Below are 20,599 nucleotides of genomic sequence, written 5' to 3'. Positions count from 1 at the left end.
TATGTTGGTTAATTGAAATTAATAAAACAACCCCACTCAAATGGAAATTTTAGAACTGAAAATCATAATAACTGAAATTTTAAGAAAATATAGCTGAATAGATGCTGTAACAGAATAGAGATGACAGAGGAAAGAGTGAACTTTAATATCAATCAACAGAAATTATCCACTCTGAAAAACAAAGGGAAAAAATGAAAAATATCTAACATAGCTTTAGGGACTTGTAGATCAATAACAAATGGTCAAATATTTGCATCATCAGAGGTAAGAAAGAGGACTATGCTGCTGAAAAAAAGGAAATGTGCTGCTAAAAAAATATTTGAAGAAATAGTGGCACAGAATTTCCCAAGTTTGGCAGAGATATAAACCTACCAATTTAAGAAGCTAAGTGAGTCCAGACTAAGATAAACCAAAAGAAAGTCATGACAAGAAACATCCTAATAAAAATGCCAAGAACAAAAGACAAAGAAAACATCTTGAAAATAGCCATAGAAAATATACCCATTATATATAATAGGTAAGATGATTTAAATGATACTAGATTTCTCACTAGAAACCATGGTGGACAGAAAGAGGTAGCAACATTTTTTAGGTACAGAAAGAAAATATCTGTCAATTCCAAATTCTATATCTAGTGAAAATACTGTTCAGGGGAAAAGAGTAAAATAAATACATTCCCAGATAAAGTAAATCTAAGAGTGTTTATAGCCAGCATATATGCCTTAAAAGAATAATAAAAAGAGGCTTTTTAGACAGGAAGAAAATTTAACCAAAGGAAATGTGGAACAGCAGAAATGAAGGAAGAACAAAAGCAACAATAAACATGTGGATAAATATAATAGACTATTTTTGTTCTCTTGAGTTTTTAAAAATTATATTTGATAGCAAAAATTATAAAAATGTTTGATGGATTTTCAATATGTGTAGATGTAATATATAAAACAATTACAGCATAAAGAAGGCAAGGTAAATGTACCTATTAAGTAATAGTTTCAATGTCCCAAATAGAGTGATAAAATACTACTTTTAGATAGCTTATGAAAGTTAAATATATTTTTTTAATTCCCTAGAACAAGGGTCATCAAGTTTGGGACTACAGTTCAAAACAATACAGTTTTTTTTCAGTACTTGTTGTGGCAAAATACAAATAACATAGAATTTACCATTTTAACTATTATAAAGTACACAAGTCAGTGGCGTTTACTACATTCACAAGGTTGTACATCAACTCTATCTTGTTCCAGAACATTTGCATCACCCCAAAGGAAACCCCATACTAACTAAACAGTCATTCCACATTGTCTTTTCTCCCTAGCCCCTGGCAACCACCAACATATTTTCTGTCTCTATAGATATGCCTTTTCTTAATATTTCATACAAATGGAATTATGTATTATATGGCCTTCTGTGTCTGACTTCTTTCAATTAGCATAATATTTTCAAGGTTTATCCATGTTTTATAAAGTATCCATACTTCATTTTTATGGTTGAATAATATCCTGTTATATGGATATATCACATTTTGTTTATCCATTCATCAGTTGATTTCCTATTGTGCATAGGGCTGGAATGAACATTTGTGTACAGATTTTCCCTCGAAGACCTATTTTCAATTATTTTGGATATAAAACCAGGAGTGAAATTGCTGGGTTATATGATAATTCTATATTGAACTTATTGAGGAAACGCCAAACTGTTTTCTAAAACAGCTGAACCATTTTATATTCCCACCAGCAACATATAAGTTGTTCCAATATCCCCATATTCTTTCCTAACTTAATATTTTCCATTTTTTATATGATAGCCCATCCCAGTAGGTATGAAATGATATCTCACTGCAGTCTGATTTGTATTTCCCTAATGATTAATGATTGTCTTAGTATATTTAAGTTGCTAAAACAGAATTCCATAGACTGAGTGGTTTATAAAAAAACCAAACTTATTTCTGACAGCTCTGGAGGCTAGAAAGTCTAAGATCAAGGCGCTGGCAGATCCAGTGTCTGGTGAGAGATTGCTTCCTCCTTCATAAATAGTCAACTTCTTAATGTAACCTTACATGGTGGAAGAGATGAGGGAGCTTTCTGTGGTCTCTATTATAAGGGCAAGAATTCTATTCATGAAGGTCTACCCTTGTAACCTAATCACCTCTTAAAGGTCCTGTCTCCAAGCATAGTTACATTGGGGATTAGGTTTCAACATATGAATTTTGGGGGGCATATAAACATTCAGTTTATAGCAGTGATGGTAACATATTTTCATGGACTTATTAGCCATTTGTATGTCTACCTCAGGGAAATGTCCATTGTGTTCTTTGCTTGCTCTTTAATTGGATTATCTTTTGCTATACAGTTGTAAGACTTTTTAAGTATTCTGGATACTAGACCCATATCGAAAATATAATTTGCAAATATTTTTTCCCATTCCAGGAACCGTCTTTTTGTGCTCTTGATAGAGTCTCTTAATGCACAAAAGTTTTTAATTTTGATGAAGCTCAATGTATGTATATTTTTCTTTTGTTCCTTATATTCTTGGTGAAATATCTAAAAAACCATTGCCAAATCCAAAGTCATGAAGATTTACCTCTAAATATTCTTCTAATGCTTTTATAGTTTGAGGTCTTGTATTTAGGAATTCGATCCGTTTTAATTAATTTTGTATACAGAGGGAAGGACCCAGCTACATTCCTTTTCAAACGGATATGCAGTTTTTTTAGCACTTTTTTAAAAAAGACAATTCTTTCACAATTGCATGCTTTTGAACCCCTTGTCAGAAATAAATTGACCATAGATATATGGGTTTATTTCTGAACCCTCTGTTCAACTCCATTAATCTATATATCTATCCTTATGCCAGTTAACATTGTTTTGATTCCTGAAGTTTTGTACTAAGTTTTGAAATTGGGAATTGTGGATCCCTCTACTTGATTCTTCTTTTTCAAGATTGTTTTGATTACTTAAGGTCCCTTGCAATTATATACAAATTTTAGGTTGAGGTTTTCCATTTCTGCAAAAGGGTAATAGAGATTACCTTATATTTGTCAATCATTTTCAGGAATACTGCCATTTTGACAACACAAAGTCTTCCAATCTATTAATACAATATTGTTCTCTATTTTTATGTCTTCTCTAATTTCTTTTATCAGTGTTTGTAATTTTCTGTTACCAATACTGTAAGTCTTTTTTGTTAATTTATCCCTAATTATCCTACTGTTTATAATGTCATTGCAAATGGAATTATTTTCTTCTTTTTTCCCCTTCATTTCTTATTTGGTTTTTCATTGCTAGAGTAGAAAACTACAACTGATGATTATGTGTTGATTTTGTATCTTAGAGTTTCACTACATATTTTTATTAACTCGAATAGTGTGGGTGTGTGTATGTGTGTGGCTTCATACAGGTTTTTCTATATATAAGATTATGATGTATATGACAAGAGATAGTCGAAATTTTTTCTTTCCAATTTGGATGTCATTTTTTTACTTGCCTAGTTCCTCAGGCTATAACTTTCAGTTCAATGTTGAATAGAAGTGACAAGTGCAGGAACCCTGTCTTATCCCTGATATTAAAGGGAAAACTTTTGTACGTTCACCCATGAGCTTATTGAGTCTGATGTTAGGTATAGTTTTTTCCTAAATGCTCCATATCATGTTAAGGAGTTCCCTCCTATTATGTATTTTTTCAGAGTTTTTTTATCATAAAAGGATGCTAGATTTTGTCAAATGTGTCTTCTGCATCAATTGGGATGATTACATATTTTCCCCTTTGGTTATATTAAGGTGGTTATACTGATTATCATATATGAAATCACTCTCCCACTCCTGAGATACATTCTTCTTGATCATAGTAGTGCATAATACTTTAAATATGCTGCTGGATTTGGTTTGCTAGTATTTTGTTGAAGAGTTTTGCATTTATATTAATTTGGGGTGCTAGTATATAGTTTTCTTATAGTATCCTGGTCTAGTTTTATTTTCTGGGTAATGCTGACTTCACAGAATAAGTTAACAAGTATTTTCTATACTTTGGAAGCATCTGAGAAAGATCTGTGCTATTCATTTTTAATTTTTAAAATATTTTGGGGAGAGAGATTTTAATTTTTTATTATATTTTTTATGTTTTTAATTCCAGTTAGCTACCATACAGTGTTATATTAGTTTCAGGTGTACAATATACTAATTCAACAGTTCCATAGATCCCCGGTTCTCATCCTAAGTACACTCATTAATTTCCACACCTATTTCACCCATCCCTCCCTTCTGATAAGCATCAGACTGTTCTCTATAATTGAAAGTCTGTCTCTTTCTTTGATTTTCTCTCTTTTTTTTTCCTTTGCTTGTTTTGTTTCTTAAATTTCACATATGAGGAAGGAGTCAAGATGGCGGAGAAGTAGCAGGCTGAGACTACATCAGGTAGCAGGAGATCAACTCGATAGCTTATCTAAACATTGCAAACACCTACAAATCCAATGAGAGATCGAAGAGGAGAAGAACAGCAATTCTAGAAACAGAAAATCAACCACTTTCTGAAAGGTAGGACTGGCGGAGAAGTGAATCTAAAACGACGGGAAGATAGACCGCAGGGGGAGGGGCTGGCTCCGGGCAAGCAGCGGAGCAACGGAGCACAAAATCAGGACTTTTAAAAGTCTGTTCCACTGAGGGACATTGCTCCAGAGACTAAACAGGGGTGAAGCCCACGCAGGGTCAGCGTGGCCCCAGGTCTCGCAGGGTCACAGAAGGATCGGGGGTGTCGGAGTGTTGCAGAGCTCGCAGGTGTTAGAACAGAGAAGCCGGCTACAGAGACAGAGCCGAGGACTGAGCTCTCAGCTCAGGGTTACCTTGAACTGGTCGTGGGCTGGGTGAGCTTGGAGCGCGGCTAGAGGCTGGGGATATGGGAGTGATTGGGTGCTGTCCTCTGGGGGCGCACTGAGGAGTGGGGCCCCAGGCTCTCGGCTCCTCCAGGCTGGAGACTAGGAGGCCGCCATTTTCATTCCCATCCTCTAGAACTCTATGGAAAGCATTCAGGGAACAGAAGCTCCCAAAAGCGAACCCGAGCGGATTACTTAGTCCAGCCCCAGGTAAGGGCGGTGCAATTCCGCCTCGGGCAAAGACACTTGAGAGTCACTACAACAGGCCGATCCCCCAGAAGATCAACAAAATATCCAGCCAGAACGAAGTTCATCTATCAAGGAAAGCAGGTTCAATACCTAAGACAGCAGCAGAAGTCCAGAGGAGGAGAAAGCAAAGCACGGAACTCATGTCTTTCTCCCCATGATTCTTTAGTCTTGCGGTTAATACAATTTTTTTTTCAATTATTTTCTTTCTTTTTTCTTCATCTGCTAAATGTTTTAAAACTTTTACCCTTTTCTTTTTTAACGTTTTTTGACTAGATTATGTAAAATATATATTTTTCTTTCTTTTTTATATTTTTTCTTTATTTGTTTTATTTTTAAATTCTTTTCTTTTTCCTTTTCTGAACCTCTTTTTTTTGCATTTTTTATATTTATTTTTATTTGTTTATTTACAGCATAACAGTGTTCATTGTTTTGGCATCACACCCAGTGCTCCATGCAGTACGTGCCCTCCCTATTACCCACCACCTGGTTCCTCAACCTCCCACCCCCCCACCCCCCTGCCGCCCCTTCATAACCCTCTGGTTCTTTTTCAGAGTCCATAGTCTCTCATGGTTCATCTCCCCTTCCAGTTTCCCTCAACTCCCTCTCCTCTCCATCTCCCCATGTCCTCCATGTTATTTGTTATGCTCCACAAATAAGTGAGACCATATGATACTTGACTCTCTCTGCTTGACTTATTTCGCTCAGCATAATTTCTTCCAGTCCCGTCCATGTTGCTACAAAAGTTGGGTATTCGTCCTTCTGAACCTCTTTTTATCCCCTTTCGCCCCCCCACAATTTGGGGTCTCTTCTGATTTGGTTACAGCGCATTTTTCTGGGGGTCTTTGCCACCCTTTTAGTATTTTATTTGATCCTTCATATCCTCTTATCTAGACAAAATGACAAGGCAGAAAAAATCACCACAAACAAAAGAACAAGAGGCAGTACCAAAGGCTAGGGACCTAATCAACACAGACATTGGTAATATGTCAGATCAAAAGTTCAGAATGATGATTCTGAATGTTCTAGCTGGGCTCGAAAAAGGTATGGAAGATATTAGAGAAACCCTCTCTGGAGATATTAAAGCCCTTTCTGGAGAAATTAAAGAACTAAAATCTAACCAAGTTTAAATCAAAAAAGCTATTAATGAGGTGCAATCAAAAATGGAGGCTCTCACTGCTAGGATAAATGAGGCAGAAGAAAGAATTCATGATATAGAAGACCAAATGACAGAGAATAAAGAAGCTGAGCAAAAGAGGGACAAATAGCTACTGGACCACGAGGGGAGAAGTCGAGAGATAAGTGACACCATAAGATGAAACAACATTAGAATAACTGGGATTCCAGAAGAAGAAGAAACAGAGAGGGGAGCAGAAGGTCCATTGGAGAGAATTTCCTTAATATGGCAAAGGGAACAAGCATCAAAATCCAGGAGGTGCAGAGAACCCCCCTCAAAGTCAACAAGAATAGGTCCACACCCCGTCACCTAATAGTAAAATTTACCAGTCTTAGTGACAAAGAGAAAATCCTGAAAGAAGCCCGGAAAAAGAAGTCTGTAACATACAATGGTAAAAATATTAGATTGGCAACAGACTTATCCACAGAGACCTGGCAGGCCAGAAAGAGCTGGCATGATATATTCAGAGCACTAAGCAAGAAAAACATGCAGCCAAGAATACTCTATCCAGCTAGGCTATCATTGAAAATAGAAGGAGAGATAAAAAGCTTCCAGGAAAAACAAAAACTGAAAGAATTTGCAAACACCAAACCATCTCTACAGGAAATATTGAAAGGGGTCCTCTAAGCAAAGAGAGAGCCTAAAAGTAGTAGATCAGAAAGGTACAGAGACAATATACAGTAACAGTCACCTTACAGGCTAATAATGGCACTGAATTCATATCTCTCAATAGGTACCCTGAATGTTAATGGGCTAAGTGCCCCAATCAAAAGACACAGGGTATCAGAATGGATAAAAAAACAAAACCCATCTATATGTTGCCTACAAGAAACTCATTTTAAACCCGAAGACACCTCCAGATTTAAAGTGTGGGGGTGGAAAAGAATTTAACATGCTAATGGGCATCAGAAGAAAGCTGGGGTGGCAATCCTTCTATAAGATAAATTAGATTTTAAGCCAAAGACTATAATAAGGGATGAGGAAGGACACTACATCATCCTCAAAGGGTCTGTCCAACAAGAAGATCTAACAATTTTAAATATCTATGCCCCTAACGTGGGAGCAGCCAACTATATCAACCAAGTAATAACAAAATCAAAGAAACACATCAATAATAATACAATAATAGTAGGGGACTTTAACACTCCCCTCACTGAAATGGACAGATCATCCAAGCAAAAGATCAACAAGGAAATAAAGGCCTTAAATGACACACTGGACCAGATGCACATCACAGATATATTCAGAACATTTCATCCCAAAGCAACAGAATACACATTCTTCTCTAGTGCACATGGAACATTCTCCAGAATAGATCACATCCTGGGTCACAAATCAGGTCTCAACCGGTATCAAAAGATTGGGATCATTCCCTGCATATTTTCAGACCACAATGCACTGAAGCTAGAACTCAATCACAAGCGGAAAGCTGGAAAGAACCCAAATATATGGAGACTAAATGGCATCCTTCTAAAGAATGAATGGGTCAACCAGGAAATTAAAGAAGAATTGAAAAAATTCATGGAAACAAATGATAATGAAAACACAATGGTTCAAAATCTGTGGGACACAGCAAAGGCAGTCCTGAGAGGAAAATATATAGCGGTACAAGCCTTTCTCAAGAAACAAGAAAGGTCTCAAGTACACAACCTAACCTTACACCTAAAGGAGCTGGAGAAAGAACAAAAAAGAAACCCTAAACCCAGCAGGAGAAGAGAAATCATAAAGATCAGAGCAGAAATCAGTGAAATAGAAACCAAAAAAATAATAGAAAAAATCAATGAAACTAGGAGCTGGTTCTTTGAAAGAATCAATAAGATTGATAAAACCCTGGCCAGAGTTATCAAAAAGAAAAGAGAAAGGACCAAAATAAATAAAATCATGAATGAAAGAGGAGAGATCACAACTAACACCAAAGAAATACAGACAATTATAAGAACATACTACGAGCAACTCTACGCCAACAAATTTGACAATCTGGAAGAAATGGATGCATTCCTAGAGACATATAAACTACCACAACTGAACCAGGAAGAAATAGAAAACCTGAACAGGCCCATAACCAGTAAGGAGATTGAAACAGTCATCAAAAATCTCCAAACAAACAAAAGCCCAGGGCCAGATGGCTTCCCAGGGGAATTCTACCAAACATTTAAAGAAGAATTAATTCCTATTCTCCTCAAACTCTTCCAAACAATAGAAATGGAAGGAAAACTTCAAAACTCATTCTATGAGGCCAGCATCACCTTGATCCCAAAACCAGACAAGGATCCCACCAAAAAAGAGAGCTACAGACCAATATCCTTGATGAACACAGATGCAAAAATTCTCACTAAAATATTAGCCAATAAGATTCAATAGTACATTAAAAGGATTATTCACCACGATCAAGTGGGATTTATTCCAGGGCTGCAGGGTTGGTTCAACATCTAAATCAATCAATGTGATACAATGCATTAATAAAAGAAAGAACAAGAACCATATGATACTCTCAATAGATGCTGAAAAAAGCATTTGACAAAGTACAGCATCCCTTCCTGATCAAAACTCTTCAAAGTGTAGGGGTAGAGGGCACATACCTCAATATTATCAAAGCCATCTATGAAAAACCCACCGCAAATATCATTCTCAATGGAGAAAAACTGAAAGCTTTACCGTTAAGGTCAGGAACACGGCAGGGATGTCCATTATCACCACTGCTATTCAACATAGTACTAGAAGTCCTAGCCTCAGCAATCAGACAACAAAAAGAAATTAAAGGCATCCAAATTGGTAAAGAAGAAGTCAAACTATCACTCTTCGCAGATGATATGATACTATATGTGGAAAACCCAAAAGACTCCACTCCAAAACTGCTAGAACTTGTACAGGAATTCAGTAAAGTGTCAGGATATAAAATCAATGCACAGAAATCAGTTGCATTTCTCTACACCAACAACAAGACAGAAGAAAGAGATTAAGGAGTAATCCCATTTACAATTGCACCCAAAACTATAAGATACCTAGGAATAAACCTCACCAAAGAGGCTAAGAATCTATATGCAGAAAACTATAAAGTACTCATGAAAGAAATTGAGGAAGACACAAAGAAATGGAAAAATGTTCCATGCTCCTGGATTGGAAGAATAAATATTGTGAAAATGTCCATGCTACCTAAAGCAATCTACACATTTAATGCAATCCCTATCAAAATCCCATCCATTTTTTTCAAAGAAATGGAACAAATAATCCGCAAATTTATATGGAACCAGAAAAGACCTCGAATAGCCAAAGGAATATTGAAAAAGAAAGCCAAAGTGGGTGGCATCACAATTCCGGACTTCAAGCTCTATTACAAAGCTGTCATCATCAAGACAGCATGGTACTGGCACAAAAAAACAGACACGTAGATCAATGGAACAGAATAGAGAGCCCAGAAATAGACCCTCAACTCTATGGTCAACTAATCTTCGACAAAGTAGGAAAGAATGTCCAATGGAAAAAAGATCTCTGCCCACTTCTTGATTGGATTGTTTGTTCTTTGGGTGTTGAGTTTGCTAAGTTCCTTATAGATTTTGAATACTAGTCCTTTATCTGATATGTCATTTGCAAATATCTTCTCCCATTCTGTCAGTTGTCTTTTGGTTTCCTGAACTGTTTCCTTTGCTGTGTAAAAGCTTTTGATCTTGATGAAATCCCAATAGTTCATTTTTGCCCTTGCTTCCCTTGCCTTTGTCGATGTTCCTAGGAAGATGTTGCTGCAGCTGAGATCGAAGAAGTTGCTGCCTGGATGTCTTCTTTGCAGAAATGTCTGTTCATTGTATTTCCCTGATGCCGAGTGATGTGGAGCACTTTTTCATGTGTCTGTTGGCCATCTGGATGTCTTCTTTGCAGAAATGTCTGTTCATGTCCTCTGCCCACTTCTTTTTTTTTAACTTTTAATTTATTTATTTTTTCAGCGTAACAGTATTCATTGTTTTTGCACAACACCCAGTGCTCCATGCAAAATGTGCCCTCCCTATTACCCACTACCTGTTCCCCCAGGCTCCCACCCCTGACCCTTCAAAAGCCTCAGGTTGTTTTTCAGAGTCCATAGTCTCTTATGGTTAGCCTCCTCTTCCAATTTTTTTTTTTATAAACATATAATGTATTTTTATCCCCAGGGGTACAGGTCTGTGAATCGCCAGGTTTACACACTTCACAGCACTCACCATAGCACATACCCTCCCCAATGTCCATAACCCCCTCCCCCTCTCCCAACCCCACCTCCCCCCAGGAACCCCCAGTTTTTTTTTTTTTGAGATTAAGGGTCATTTATGTTTTGTCTCCCTCCCAATCCCGTCTTGTTTCATTTATTCTCCTCCTATCCCCCTAACCCCCCATGTTGCTTCTCCATGTCCTCAAAGACAGCCTCTTCACTATATGCTGCTGGGAAAATTGGACAGCCACGTGCAGAAAAATGAAATTGGACCACTTCCTTACACCACACACGAAAATAGACTCAAAATGGATGAAGGACCTCAATGTGAGAAAGGAATCCATCAAAATCCTTGAGGAGAATGCAGGCAACAACCTCTTCGACCTCAGCCGCTGCAACATCTTCCTAGGAACAACGGCAAAGGCAAGGGAAGCAAGGGCAAAAATGAACTATTGGGATTTCATCAAGATCAAAAGCTTTTGCACAGCAAAGGAAACAGTTAACAAAACCAAAAGACAACTGACAGAATGGGAGAAGATATTTGCAAACGACACATCAGATAAAGGGCTAGTATCCAAAATCTATAAGGAACTTAGCAAACTCAACACCCAAAGAACAAACAATCCAATCAAGAAATGGGCAGAGGACATGAACAGACATTTCTGCAAAGAAGACATCCAGATGGCCAACAGACACATGAAAAAGTGCTCCACGTCACTCGGCATCAGGGAAATACAAATCAAAACCACAATGAGATATCACCTCACACCAGTCAGAATGGCTAAAATTAACAAGTCAGGAAATGACAGATGCTGGCGAGGATGCGGAGAAAGGGGAACCCTCCTACACTGTTGCTGGGAATGCAAGCTGGTGCATCCACTCTGGAAAACAGCATGGAGGTTCCTCAAAGTGTTGAAAATAGAACTACCCTATGACCCAGCAATTGCACTACTGGGTATTTACCCTAACGATACAAACATAGTGATCCGAAGGTGCACGTGAACCCGAATGTTTATAGCAGCAATGTCTACAATAGCCAAACTATGGAAAGAACCTAGATGTCCATCAACAGATGAATGGATAAAGAAGAAGTGGTATATATACACAATGGAATACTATGCAGCCATCAAAAGAAATGAAATCTTGCCATTTGGGACGACGTGGATGGAACTAGAGGGTATCATGTTTAGTGAAATAAGTCAATCGGAGAAAGACAACTATCATATGATCTCCCTGATATGAGGACGTGAAGATGCCATATGGGGGGTTAGGAGGGTCGGAGAAGAATAAATGAAACAAGATGGGATTGGGAGGGAGACAAACCATAAATGACTCTTAATCTCACAAAACAAACTGGGGGTTCCTGGGGGGAGGTGGGGTTGGGAGAGGGGGAGGGGGTTATGGACATTGGGGAGGGTATGTGCTATTGTGAGTGCTGTGAAGTGTGTAAACCTAGTGATTCACAGACCTGTACTCCTGGGGATAAAAATACATTATATGTTTATTAAAAAAACTAGAAAGAAAGGATGAATACCCAACTTTTGTTGCAACATGGACAGGACTGGAAGTGATTATGCTGAGTGAAATAAGCCAAGCAGAGAGAGTCAAGTATCATATGGTTTCACTTATTTATGGAGCATAACAAATGACATGGAGGACATTGGGAGATGGAGAGGAGAAGGAAGTTGAGGGAAATTGGAAGGGGAGGCGAACCATAAGAGACTATGGACTCTGAAAAACAAGCTGAGGGTTTTGAAGGGGCAGGGGTGGGAGGTTGGGGGAGTCAGGTGGTGGGTAGTAGGGAGGGCACGTATTGCATGGAGCACTGGGTGTTGTGCAAAAACAATGAATACTGTTTTGCTGAAAAAATAAATAAATTAATTAATCAGAAAAAAGTTCACATATGAGTGAAATCATGTGGTATTTTTTTTCTCTGACTTATTTCACTTAGCATGTCGCTGGACATTTAGGCAGCTTCTATATCTTGGCTATTGTAAGTACTGCTGCTATAAACATAGGAGTGCATGTATCCCTTTAAATTAGTGTTTTCTATCCTTCAGATAGCTAGATCATAGGGTAGTTCTGTTTTTAACTTTTTTAGGAACCTCCAGACTGTTTTCCACGGTGGCTGCACCAGTTTGCTTTCCCACCAGCAGTACAAAAGGGATCCTTGTTCTCCACATCCTTGCCACTACCTGTCCTTTCCTGTGTTCTTGATTGTAGCCATTCTAACACGTGTGAGGTGTTATCTCATTGTAGTTTTGATTTGCATTTCCTTGATGATAACTCACATTGAACATCTTTTCATGTGTCTGTTGGTCATCTGGATGTCATCTTTGGCAAAATGTCTGTTCATGTTGTCTGCCCATTTTTAATTGGATTATTTATTTTTGACTGTTGAGTTTTTAAGTTCTTTATATATTTTGAGTACTAATCTTTTATTGAATATATCATTTGCAAATATCTTCTCCCATTCTGTAGGTTGCCTTTTAGTTTTGTTGATTGTTTCCTTTGCTGTGTGGAAGCTTTTTATTTTGATGTACTCTGAATTATTTCTTTTTGCTTTTGTTTCCCTTGTCTCAGGACATACAAATGTTGCTGCAGTCAGGGTCCTTACTGCCTGTGCAGTCTTCAAGGATTTTTATGGTTTCAGGTCTCATATTTAGGTCTTTCGTCCACTTAGAATTTATTTTTGTGTATGGTATGAGAAACTGATCCAGTTTCATCCTTTTGTATGTTGTTGTCCAGTTTTCGTAGCACCATTTGTTGAAGAGACTGTCTTTTTCCCTTTGGACTTCTTTCCTGCTTTGTCAAAGATTGACTATAAATTTGTCAGTTCATTTCTGAGTTTTCTGTTCCATTCCATTGGTCTATGTGTCTATTTTTGTGCCAGTACCATACTGCTTGATTACTACAGCTTTCTAGTATAACTTGAAGTCCAGAACTGTGATGCCTCCAGCTTTAATTTTTTTTTTCTCAAGATTGCTTTGGTTATTCAGAGTCTTCTATGGCTCTATACAAATTTTAGGATTTTTTGCTCTAGTTCCATGAAAAATGCTAGTGGTATTTTGATAGAGATTGCATTAAATGTGTACATTGCTTTGGGTAGCAGAGACCTTTTAACAATATTTGTTCTTCTAATCCATGAGCATGGAATATCTTTTTCTTTCTTTGTGTCATCTTCAATTTAACAGTGTTTTATAGTTTTCAGAGTACAGGTCTCTCACCCCTTTGGTTAGGTTTATTCCTAGGTATCTTATTATTTTGGGTGTAATTGTAAAAGGGATTGTTTTCTTAATTTTCTTTCTACTGCTTCATTATTGATATATAGAAATGCAACAGATTTCTTTATATCAATTTTGTATCCTGAAATTTTACTGAATTTGTTTGTAAGTTCTAGCAGTTTTTTGGTTGAGTCTTTCAAGTTTTTCTACATAGAGTATCATGTCATCTTCAAAGAATGAAAGTTGCACTTCTTCCTTACTGATCTGAATTCCTTTAATTGCTTTTTGTTGTCTGATTGCTGTGGTTAGGACTTCCAGAAATATGTTGAATAAAAGTGGTGAGAGTGGACATCCTTGCCTTGTTCCTGATCTTAGGGGAAAATCTCTCAGTTTCCCCCCAGTTAAGGATGATGTTAGCTGTGGGGTTTTCATAGATGGCCTTTATTATGTTGAGGTATGTTCCTTCTAGACTGATATGGTTGAAGGCTTTTATCATAAACAGATGTTGTACTTCATCAAATGCTTTTTCTGTGTCTATTGCAATGATCATATGATTCTTTTCCTTTCTCCTATTGATGTGATATATCACATTTATTGATTTGTGAATATTAAACCACCCTTGCAACCCAGCATTAAAGCCCATTTGATTGTGGTGAATGGTGTTTTAAATATATTATTGGATTTGGTCTGCTAGTATTTTATTGAGAATTTTTTCACTTCTGTTCATCAGGGCTATTGGTTTATAGTTCTCTTTTTTAGTGCTGTCTTTATCTGGTTTTGTTATCAGCGTAATATTAGCCTCCTAGAATGAAATTGGGAGTTTTCTTTTTCTATTTTTTGGAATAGTTTGAGAAGAATAAATATTAACTCTAAATGTTTGGTAGCTTTGCCTGTGAAGCCATCTGGTCAGAGACTTGTGTTTGTTGGGAGTTTTTGGATTACTGACTCAATTTCTTTGCTGGTTATTTGTCTGTTCAAATTTTTTATTTCCTCCTGTTTCTTCAGTTTGGGGAGTTTACATGTTTCTAGGAATTTATCCTTTTCTTCTAGGTTGTCCAATTTGTTGGCGTATAGTTTTTCATAATATTCTCTTGCGATTGTTTCTATTCCTGCTGCATTGGTTGTTACTCCTCCTCTCTCATTTGTGATTTCATTTATTTGAGTCCTTTCTCTTTTTTTTCTTGATAAGTCTGGCTAGAAGTTTATTTATTTTATTGATTTTTCAGAGTACCAGCTCCTGGTTTCCCTGATCTCTTCTGGTTTTGTTTTGTTTTGTAGTTTCTATATCATTTATTTCTGCTCTAATCTTCACTATTTCTTTCCTTCTGCTGTTTTTAGATTTTGTTTGTTCTTTTTCTAGCTCATTTAGGTGCAATGTTAGGTTGTTTATTTGAGATTATTCTTGCTTCTTGAGGTAGACTTGTATTACTATTAAATTCTCTCTTAGAACTGCTTTTGTTGCATCCCAGAGGTTTTGGACCACATGTTTTCATTTGCATTTGTTTCCATGCACATTTCTTCTATGATTTCCTGGTTGACCCATTCATTATTTAGTAGCATGCTGTTTAACCTCCATGTATTTGTGAGTTTTCCCATTTTTTCTTGATGATGACCTCTATTTTCATAGAGCTGTGGTCAGAAAATGTACATGGTATGATTTTAATCTTCTTAAATTTGTTGAGGTTTGTTTTGTGGGCTAATATGTGATCTACTCTGGAGGATGTTCCATGTGCATTTAAGAAATGTATTATGTACCCCCCGTCCACACAATCATGCTGAGCTAGTACCCGTGCCTGGAATCGGGTCGCAACCTCAGCCTCACCTGCCACCTGCCACTGCCTCTGGACCATGGACCCCCGCAAAGTGAGTGAGCTTCGGGCTTTTGTGAAAATGTGTAAGCAGGATCCGAGCGTTCTGCACACCGAGGAAATGCATTTCCTGCGGGAGTGGGTGGAGAGCATGGGGGATAAAATACCACCTGCCACTCATAAAACTAAATCAGAAGACAGTATCAAGGAAGAAAAACCAGATAGTAAGAAGGTGGAGGAAAACATAAAGGCAGATGAACCATCAAGTGAGGAAAGTGATCTAGAAATTGACAATGAAGATGTGATTGAACCAGATACTGATGCCCCTCAAGAAATGGGAGATGAAAATGTAGAGATAACTGAGGAAATGATGGATCAGGCAAATGATAAAAAAGTGGCTGCCATTGATGCCCTAAATGATGGTGAACTACAGAAAGCCATTGACTTGTTCACAGAGTCCATCAAACTAAATCCTCGCTTGGCCATTCTGTATGCCAAGAGAGCCAGTGTCTTCATCAAATTACAGAAGCCAAATGCTGCCATTCGAGACCGTGACAGAGCTATTGAAATAAATCCTGATTCAGCCCAGCCTTATAAGTGGCGCGGGAAAGCACATAGACTTCTCGGCCATTGGGAAGAAGCAGCACATGATCTTGCCCTTGCTTGTAAACTGGATTATGATGAAGATGCTAGGGCAATGCTGAAAGAGGTTCAACCGAGGGCCCAGAAAATTGCTGAACATCGGAGAAAGTATGAGCGAAAACGTGAAGAGCGAGAGATCAAAGAAAGAATAGAAAGGGTTGGGGTACCTGGGTGGCTCAGTGGGTTAAAGCCTCTGCCTTCAGCTCAGGTCATGATCCCAGAGTCCTGGGATCAAGCCCTGCATCGGGCTCTCTGCTCACAGGGGAGCCTGCTTCCTCCCTTCTCTCTCTCTGCCTGCCTCTCTGCCTACTTGTGATGTCTGTCAAATAAATAAATAAAATCTTAAAAAAAAAAAGAATAGAAAGGGTTAAGAAGGCTTGGGAAGAACATGAGAGAGCCCAGAGGGAGGAAGAAGCCAGAGGACAATCAGGAGCTCAGTATGGCTCTTTCCCAAGTGGCTTTCCTGGGGGAATGCCTGGTAATTTTCCTGGAGGGATGCCTGGAATGGCAGGGGGGATGCCTGGAATGGCAGGAATGCCTGGGCTCAATGAAATTCTTAGTGATCCGGAAGTTCTTGCAGCCATGCAGGATCCAGAAGTTATGGTGGCCTTCCAAGATGTGGCCCAGAACCCAGCGAATATGTCAAAATATCAGAGCAACCCAAAGGTTATGAATCTCATCAGTAAATTGTCAGCCAAATTTGGAGGTCAAGCATAATGCCCTTCTGACAAATAAAGCCCTTGCTGAAGGAAAAGCAACTTCGATCACCTAATGGATGTCGCAATAATACACACCAGTGTACCTCCGACCTTCTCATGAAGAAAGCTGGGGTGCTGTGAAGAGAATCCTTACCCCTCCGCTCCCCCATGCAACTGAAACATTCTACAATGGTTTGCCATTAGGGTATTCATTCAGATAATGTTTCCTACTAGGAACTTCAAACTTTAAACACTTTTTAAACCTTAAAAATATTTAAAAACATATTAAAAGGGTGTGTTAGTCCCTAAAAAAAAGAAAAAAAGAAATGTAATATGTTGTTTAAGGATGGAATATTCTGAATATATCTGTTAAATCCATCTGTCCCAGTTTATCACTCAAAGCCATTGTTTCCTTATCGATTTTCTGTTTAGATTATCTGTCCGTTGATGTAAGAGGGGGTGTGAAAGTCTCCTACAATTATTATATTATCAATTAGTTATTTTATGTTTGTTATTAACTGTTTTATGTATTCAGGTGCTCCTATGCTGGGTGCATAAATATTTACAGTTGTTATATTTTCTTGTTGGATTTCCCCTTTATTATTTTTGTCTCTTTGTTATAGTCTTTGTTTTAAGTCTAGTTGGATATAAATATTGCCATTTTGGCTTTCTTTGGACATCCATTTGCATGATACATGTTCCTCCATCCTCTCACTTTCCATCTGCAGGTGTCTTTAGATTTAAAGGGTCTCTTATATGCAGCATATAGATAGGTCTTGTTTTTTTTTTTTTTAATCCAAATTCTGTCACCCTGTATCTTCTCATTGGAACATTTAATCCATTGACATTCAGAGTAATTATTGATAGATATGTATTTATTGCTATTTCATTACTTGTTCTGTGGTTGTTTCTGAAGATTTCCTCTGATCCTTCCCTGTCTTTCTCTTTCATGTTGTGTTGATTTTTTTCAATAATATACTTGGATTTATTTCTCTTTGTTCCTTTTACATTTACTAATGGTTTTAGATAAATGGTTACCATTAGATTTGGATATAACCTCTTCTGCATATAGCAGTCTATACTTAGTTGATGGTCATTTTAAGTTTGAACCCATTCTTTTTCCCTCTCCTCCCCACATTTAGGTATATAGTATCATATCTTATAACATTTTCTTGTGAGTTACTTGACTGATTTTTTATTAGTATTTTTTTATTTGTTTATTTACAGCATAACAGTGTTCATTGTTTTGGCATCACACCCAGTGCTCCATGCAGTACGTGCCCTCCCTATCACCCACCACCTGGTTCCTCAACCTCCCACCCCACCCCACCCCTTCAAAACCCTCTTGTTGTTTTTCAGAGTCCATAGTCTCTCATGGTTCATCTCCCCTTCCAGTTTCCCTCAACTCCCTCTCCTCTCTATCTCTCCATGTCCTCCATGTTATTTGTTATGCTCCACAAATAAGTGAGACCATATGATACTTGACTCTCTCTGCTTGACTTATTTTGCTCAGCATAATCTCTTCCAGTCCCGTCCATGTTGCTACAAAAGTTGGGTATTCATCCTTTCTGATGGAGGCATAGTACTCCATTGTGTATATGGACCACATCTTCCTTTATTCATCCGTTGAAGGGCATCTTGGTTCTTTCCACAGTTTGGCGACCATAGCCATTGCTGCAATAAACATTGGGGTACAGATGGCCCTTCTTTTCACTACATCTGTATCTTTGGGGTAAATACCCAGCAGTGCAATTGCAGGGTCATAGGGAATCTCTATTCTTAATTTCTTGAGGAATCTCCACACTGCTCTCCAAAGGGGCTGCACTAACTTGCATTCCCACCAGCAGTGTAAGAGGGTTCCCCTTTCTCCACATCCTCTCCAACACATGTTGTTTCCTGTCTTGCTAATTTTGGCCATTCTAACTGGTGTCAGGTGGTATCTCAATGTGGTTTTAATTTGAATCTCCCTGATGGCTAGTGATGATGAACATTTTTTCATGTATCTGATAGCCAGTTGTATGTCTTCGTTGGAGAAGTGTCTGTTCACAGACAGAAAGACTTCAAAGGCAACATGATGTCAATAAAAACCTATCTCTCAATAATCACTCTCAATGTGAATGGCCTAAATGCGCCCATAAAATGACACAGGTTTGCAGACTGGATAAAACGACAGGACCTGTCCATATGTTGTCTACAGGAGACCCATTTTGAACCTAAGGATACACCCAGACTGAAAGTGAAGGGATGGAGAAGCATCTTTCATGCCAATGGGCCTCAAAAGAAGGCCGGGGTAGCGATTCTCATATCAGATAAATTAGATTTTAAACTAAAGACTGTAGTCAGAGATACAGAAGGACACTACATAATTCTTAAAGGGACTATCCACCAAGATGATCTAATAATTGTGAATATCTATGCCCCCAATATGGGAGCACCCAATTACATAAGAAAACTATTAATCAAGATAAAGAGTCATATTGATATGAATACAATAATAGTAGGAGATCTTAATATGCCTCTCTCAGAAATAGACAGATCATCGAAGCAGAAAATTAATAAAGAAATAAGAGCATTGAATGAAACATTGGGCCAGATGGACCTCATAGACATATACAGAACATTCCACCCTAAAACAACAGAATACTCATTCTTCTCAAGTGCACATGGAACCTTCTCCAGAATAGACCACATACTGGGTCACAAAGCAGGACTCAACCGATACCAAAAGACTAACATTATTCCCTGCATATTCTCAGATCACAATGCTTTGAAACTGGAACTCAATCACAAGGAAAAGTTCAGAAGGAACTCAAACACCTGGAAGCTAAAGACCACCTTGCTTAAGAATGCTTGGATCAACCAGGAGATCAAAGATGAACTTAAACAATTCATGGAAACCAATGAGAATGAAGACACTTCGGTCCAAAACCTATGGGATACAGCAAAGGCGGTTCTAAGGGGGAAATACATAGCCATCCAAGCCTCCCTCAAAAAAATTGAAATTCCAGAATACACCAGCTGTCTCTACACCTTAAAGAACTGGAGAATCAACAACAAATCAAACCAACTCCACATGCAAGAAGGGAAATAATCAAGATTAGAGCAGATATCAATGAGGTAGAAACGAGAGATACAGTAGAACGTATCAATGAAACTAGAAGCTGGTTTTTTGAAAGAATCAATAAGATCGACAAACCATTGGCCACACTAATCCAAAAGAAAAGAGAGAAAGCCCAAATTAATAAAATTATGAATGAAAAGGGAGAGATCACAACTAACACCAAGGAAATAGAAACAATCATCAGAAATTATTACCAACAGTTATATGCCAATAAGCTAAGCAACCTAGATGAAATGGTTGCATTCCTGGAAAACTACAAACTCCCAAAATTGAACCAGGAAGAAATTGACAACCTGAATAGACCGATATCTAGTAACGAGATTGAAGCAGTGATCAAAAACCTCCCAAAAAACAAGAGCCCAGGACTTGACTGATTTTTATAGAAATATTCATTTTTACCACTTTTATGTTTTTCCTACATTTATAGTGTCACTTTTGGTCTCTATCATTCAAAGAGTTCCCTTTAATATTTCCTGCTGGGCTGGTTTAGTTGTCACAAGCTCCTTTTGTTTTTGTCTGGGAAACTCTTTTTTTTAAAGATTTTATTTATTTGACAGACAGAGATCACAAATAGGCAGAGAGGCAGGCAGAGAGAAGGGGGGGAAGCAGGCTCCCCACTGAGCAGAGAGCCAATGTGGGGCTC

The 20,599-nt window shown here is 37.9% G+C and overlaps 1 protein-coding gene across 1 annotated transcript; it reads left to right on the top strand.

The window, feature by feature from the left end:
- Window positions 1-15,528: 15,528 nt before the first annotated feature.
- On the top strand, window positions 15,529-16,854 carry LOC123934622 (hsc70-interacting protein-like). Its single transcript, XM_045994760.1, has 2 exons — window positions 15,529-16,300; window positions 16,510-16,854. The coding sequence occupies exons 1-2, from the start codon at window positions 15,536-15,538 to the stop codon at window positions 16,852-16,854; spliced, it is 1,110 nt and encodes a 369-aa protein (XP_045850716.1). The 5' UTR covers window positions 15,529-15,535.
- The last annotated feature ends 3,745 nt before the right edge of the window (window positions 16,855-20,599 follow it).

This window comes from Meles meles, chromosome X (genome assembly GCF_922984935.1).
Source record: "Meles meles chromosome X, mMelMel3.1 paternal haplotype, whole genome shotgun sequence".
Classification (NCBI taxonomy): Eukaryota; Metazoa; Chordata; class Mammalia; order Carnivora; family Mustelidae; genus Meles; species Meles meles.
This window is presented reverse-complemented; position numbering and strand designations above follow the sequence as displayed.

Excerpts from the sequence above, each read along its gene's own strand:
- LOC123934622 (XM_045994760.1), top strand. The coding sequence starts at position 15,536 with ATGGACCCCCGCAAAGTGAGTGAGCTTCGGGCTTTTGTGAAAATGTGT. Across the intron at positions 16,301-16,509 it reads AAAGAATAGAAAGGGTTGGG|AAGGCTTGGGAAGAACATGA; the intron begins GTACCTGGGTGG and ends GAAAGGGTTAAG.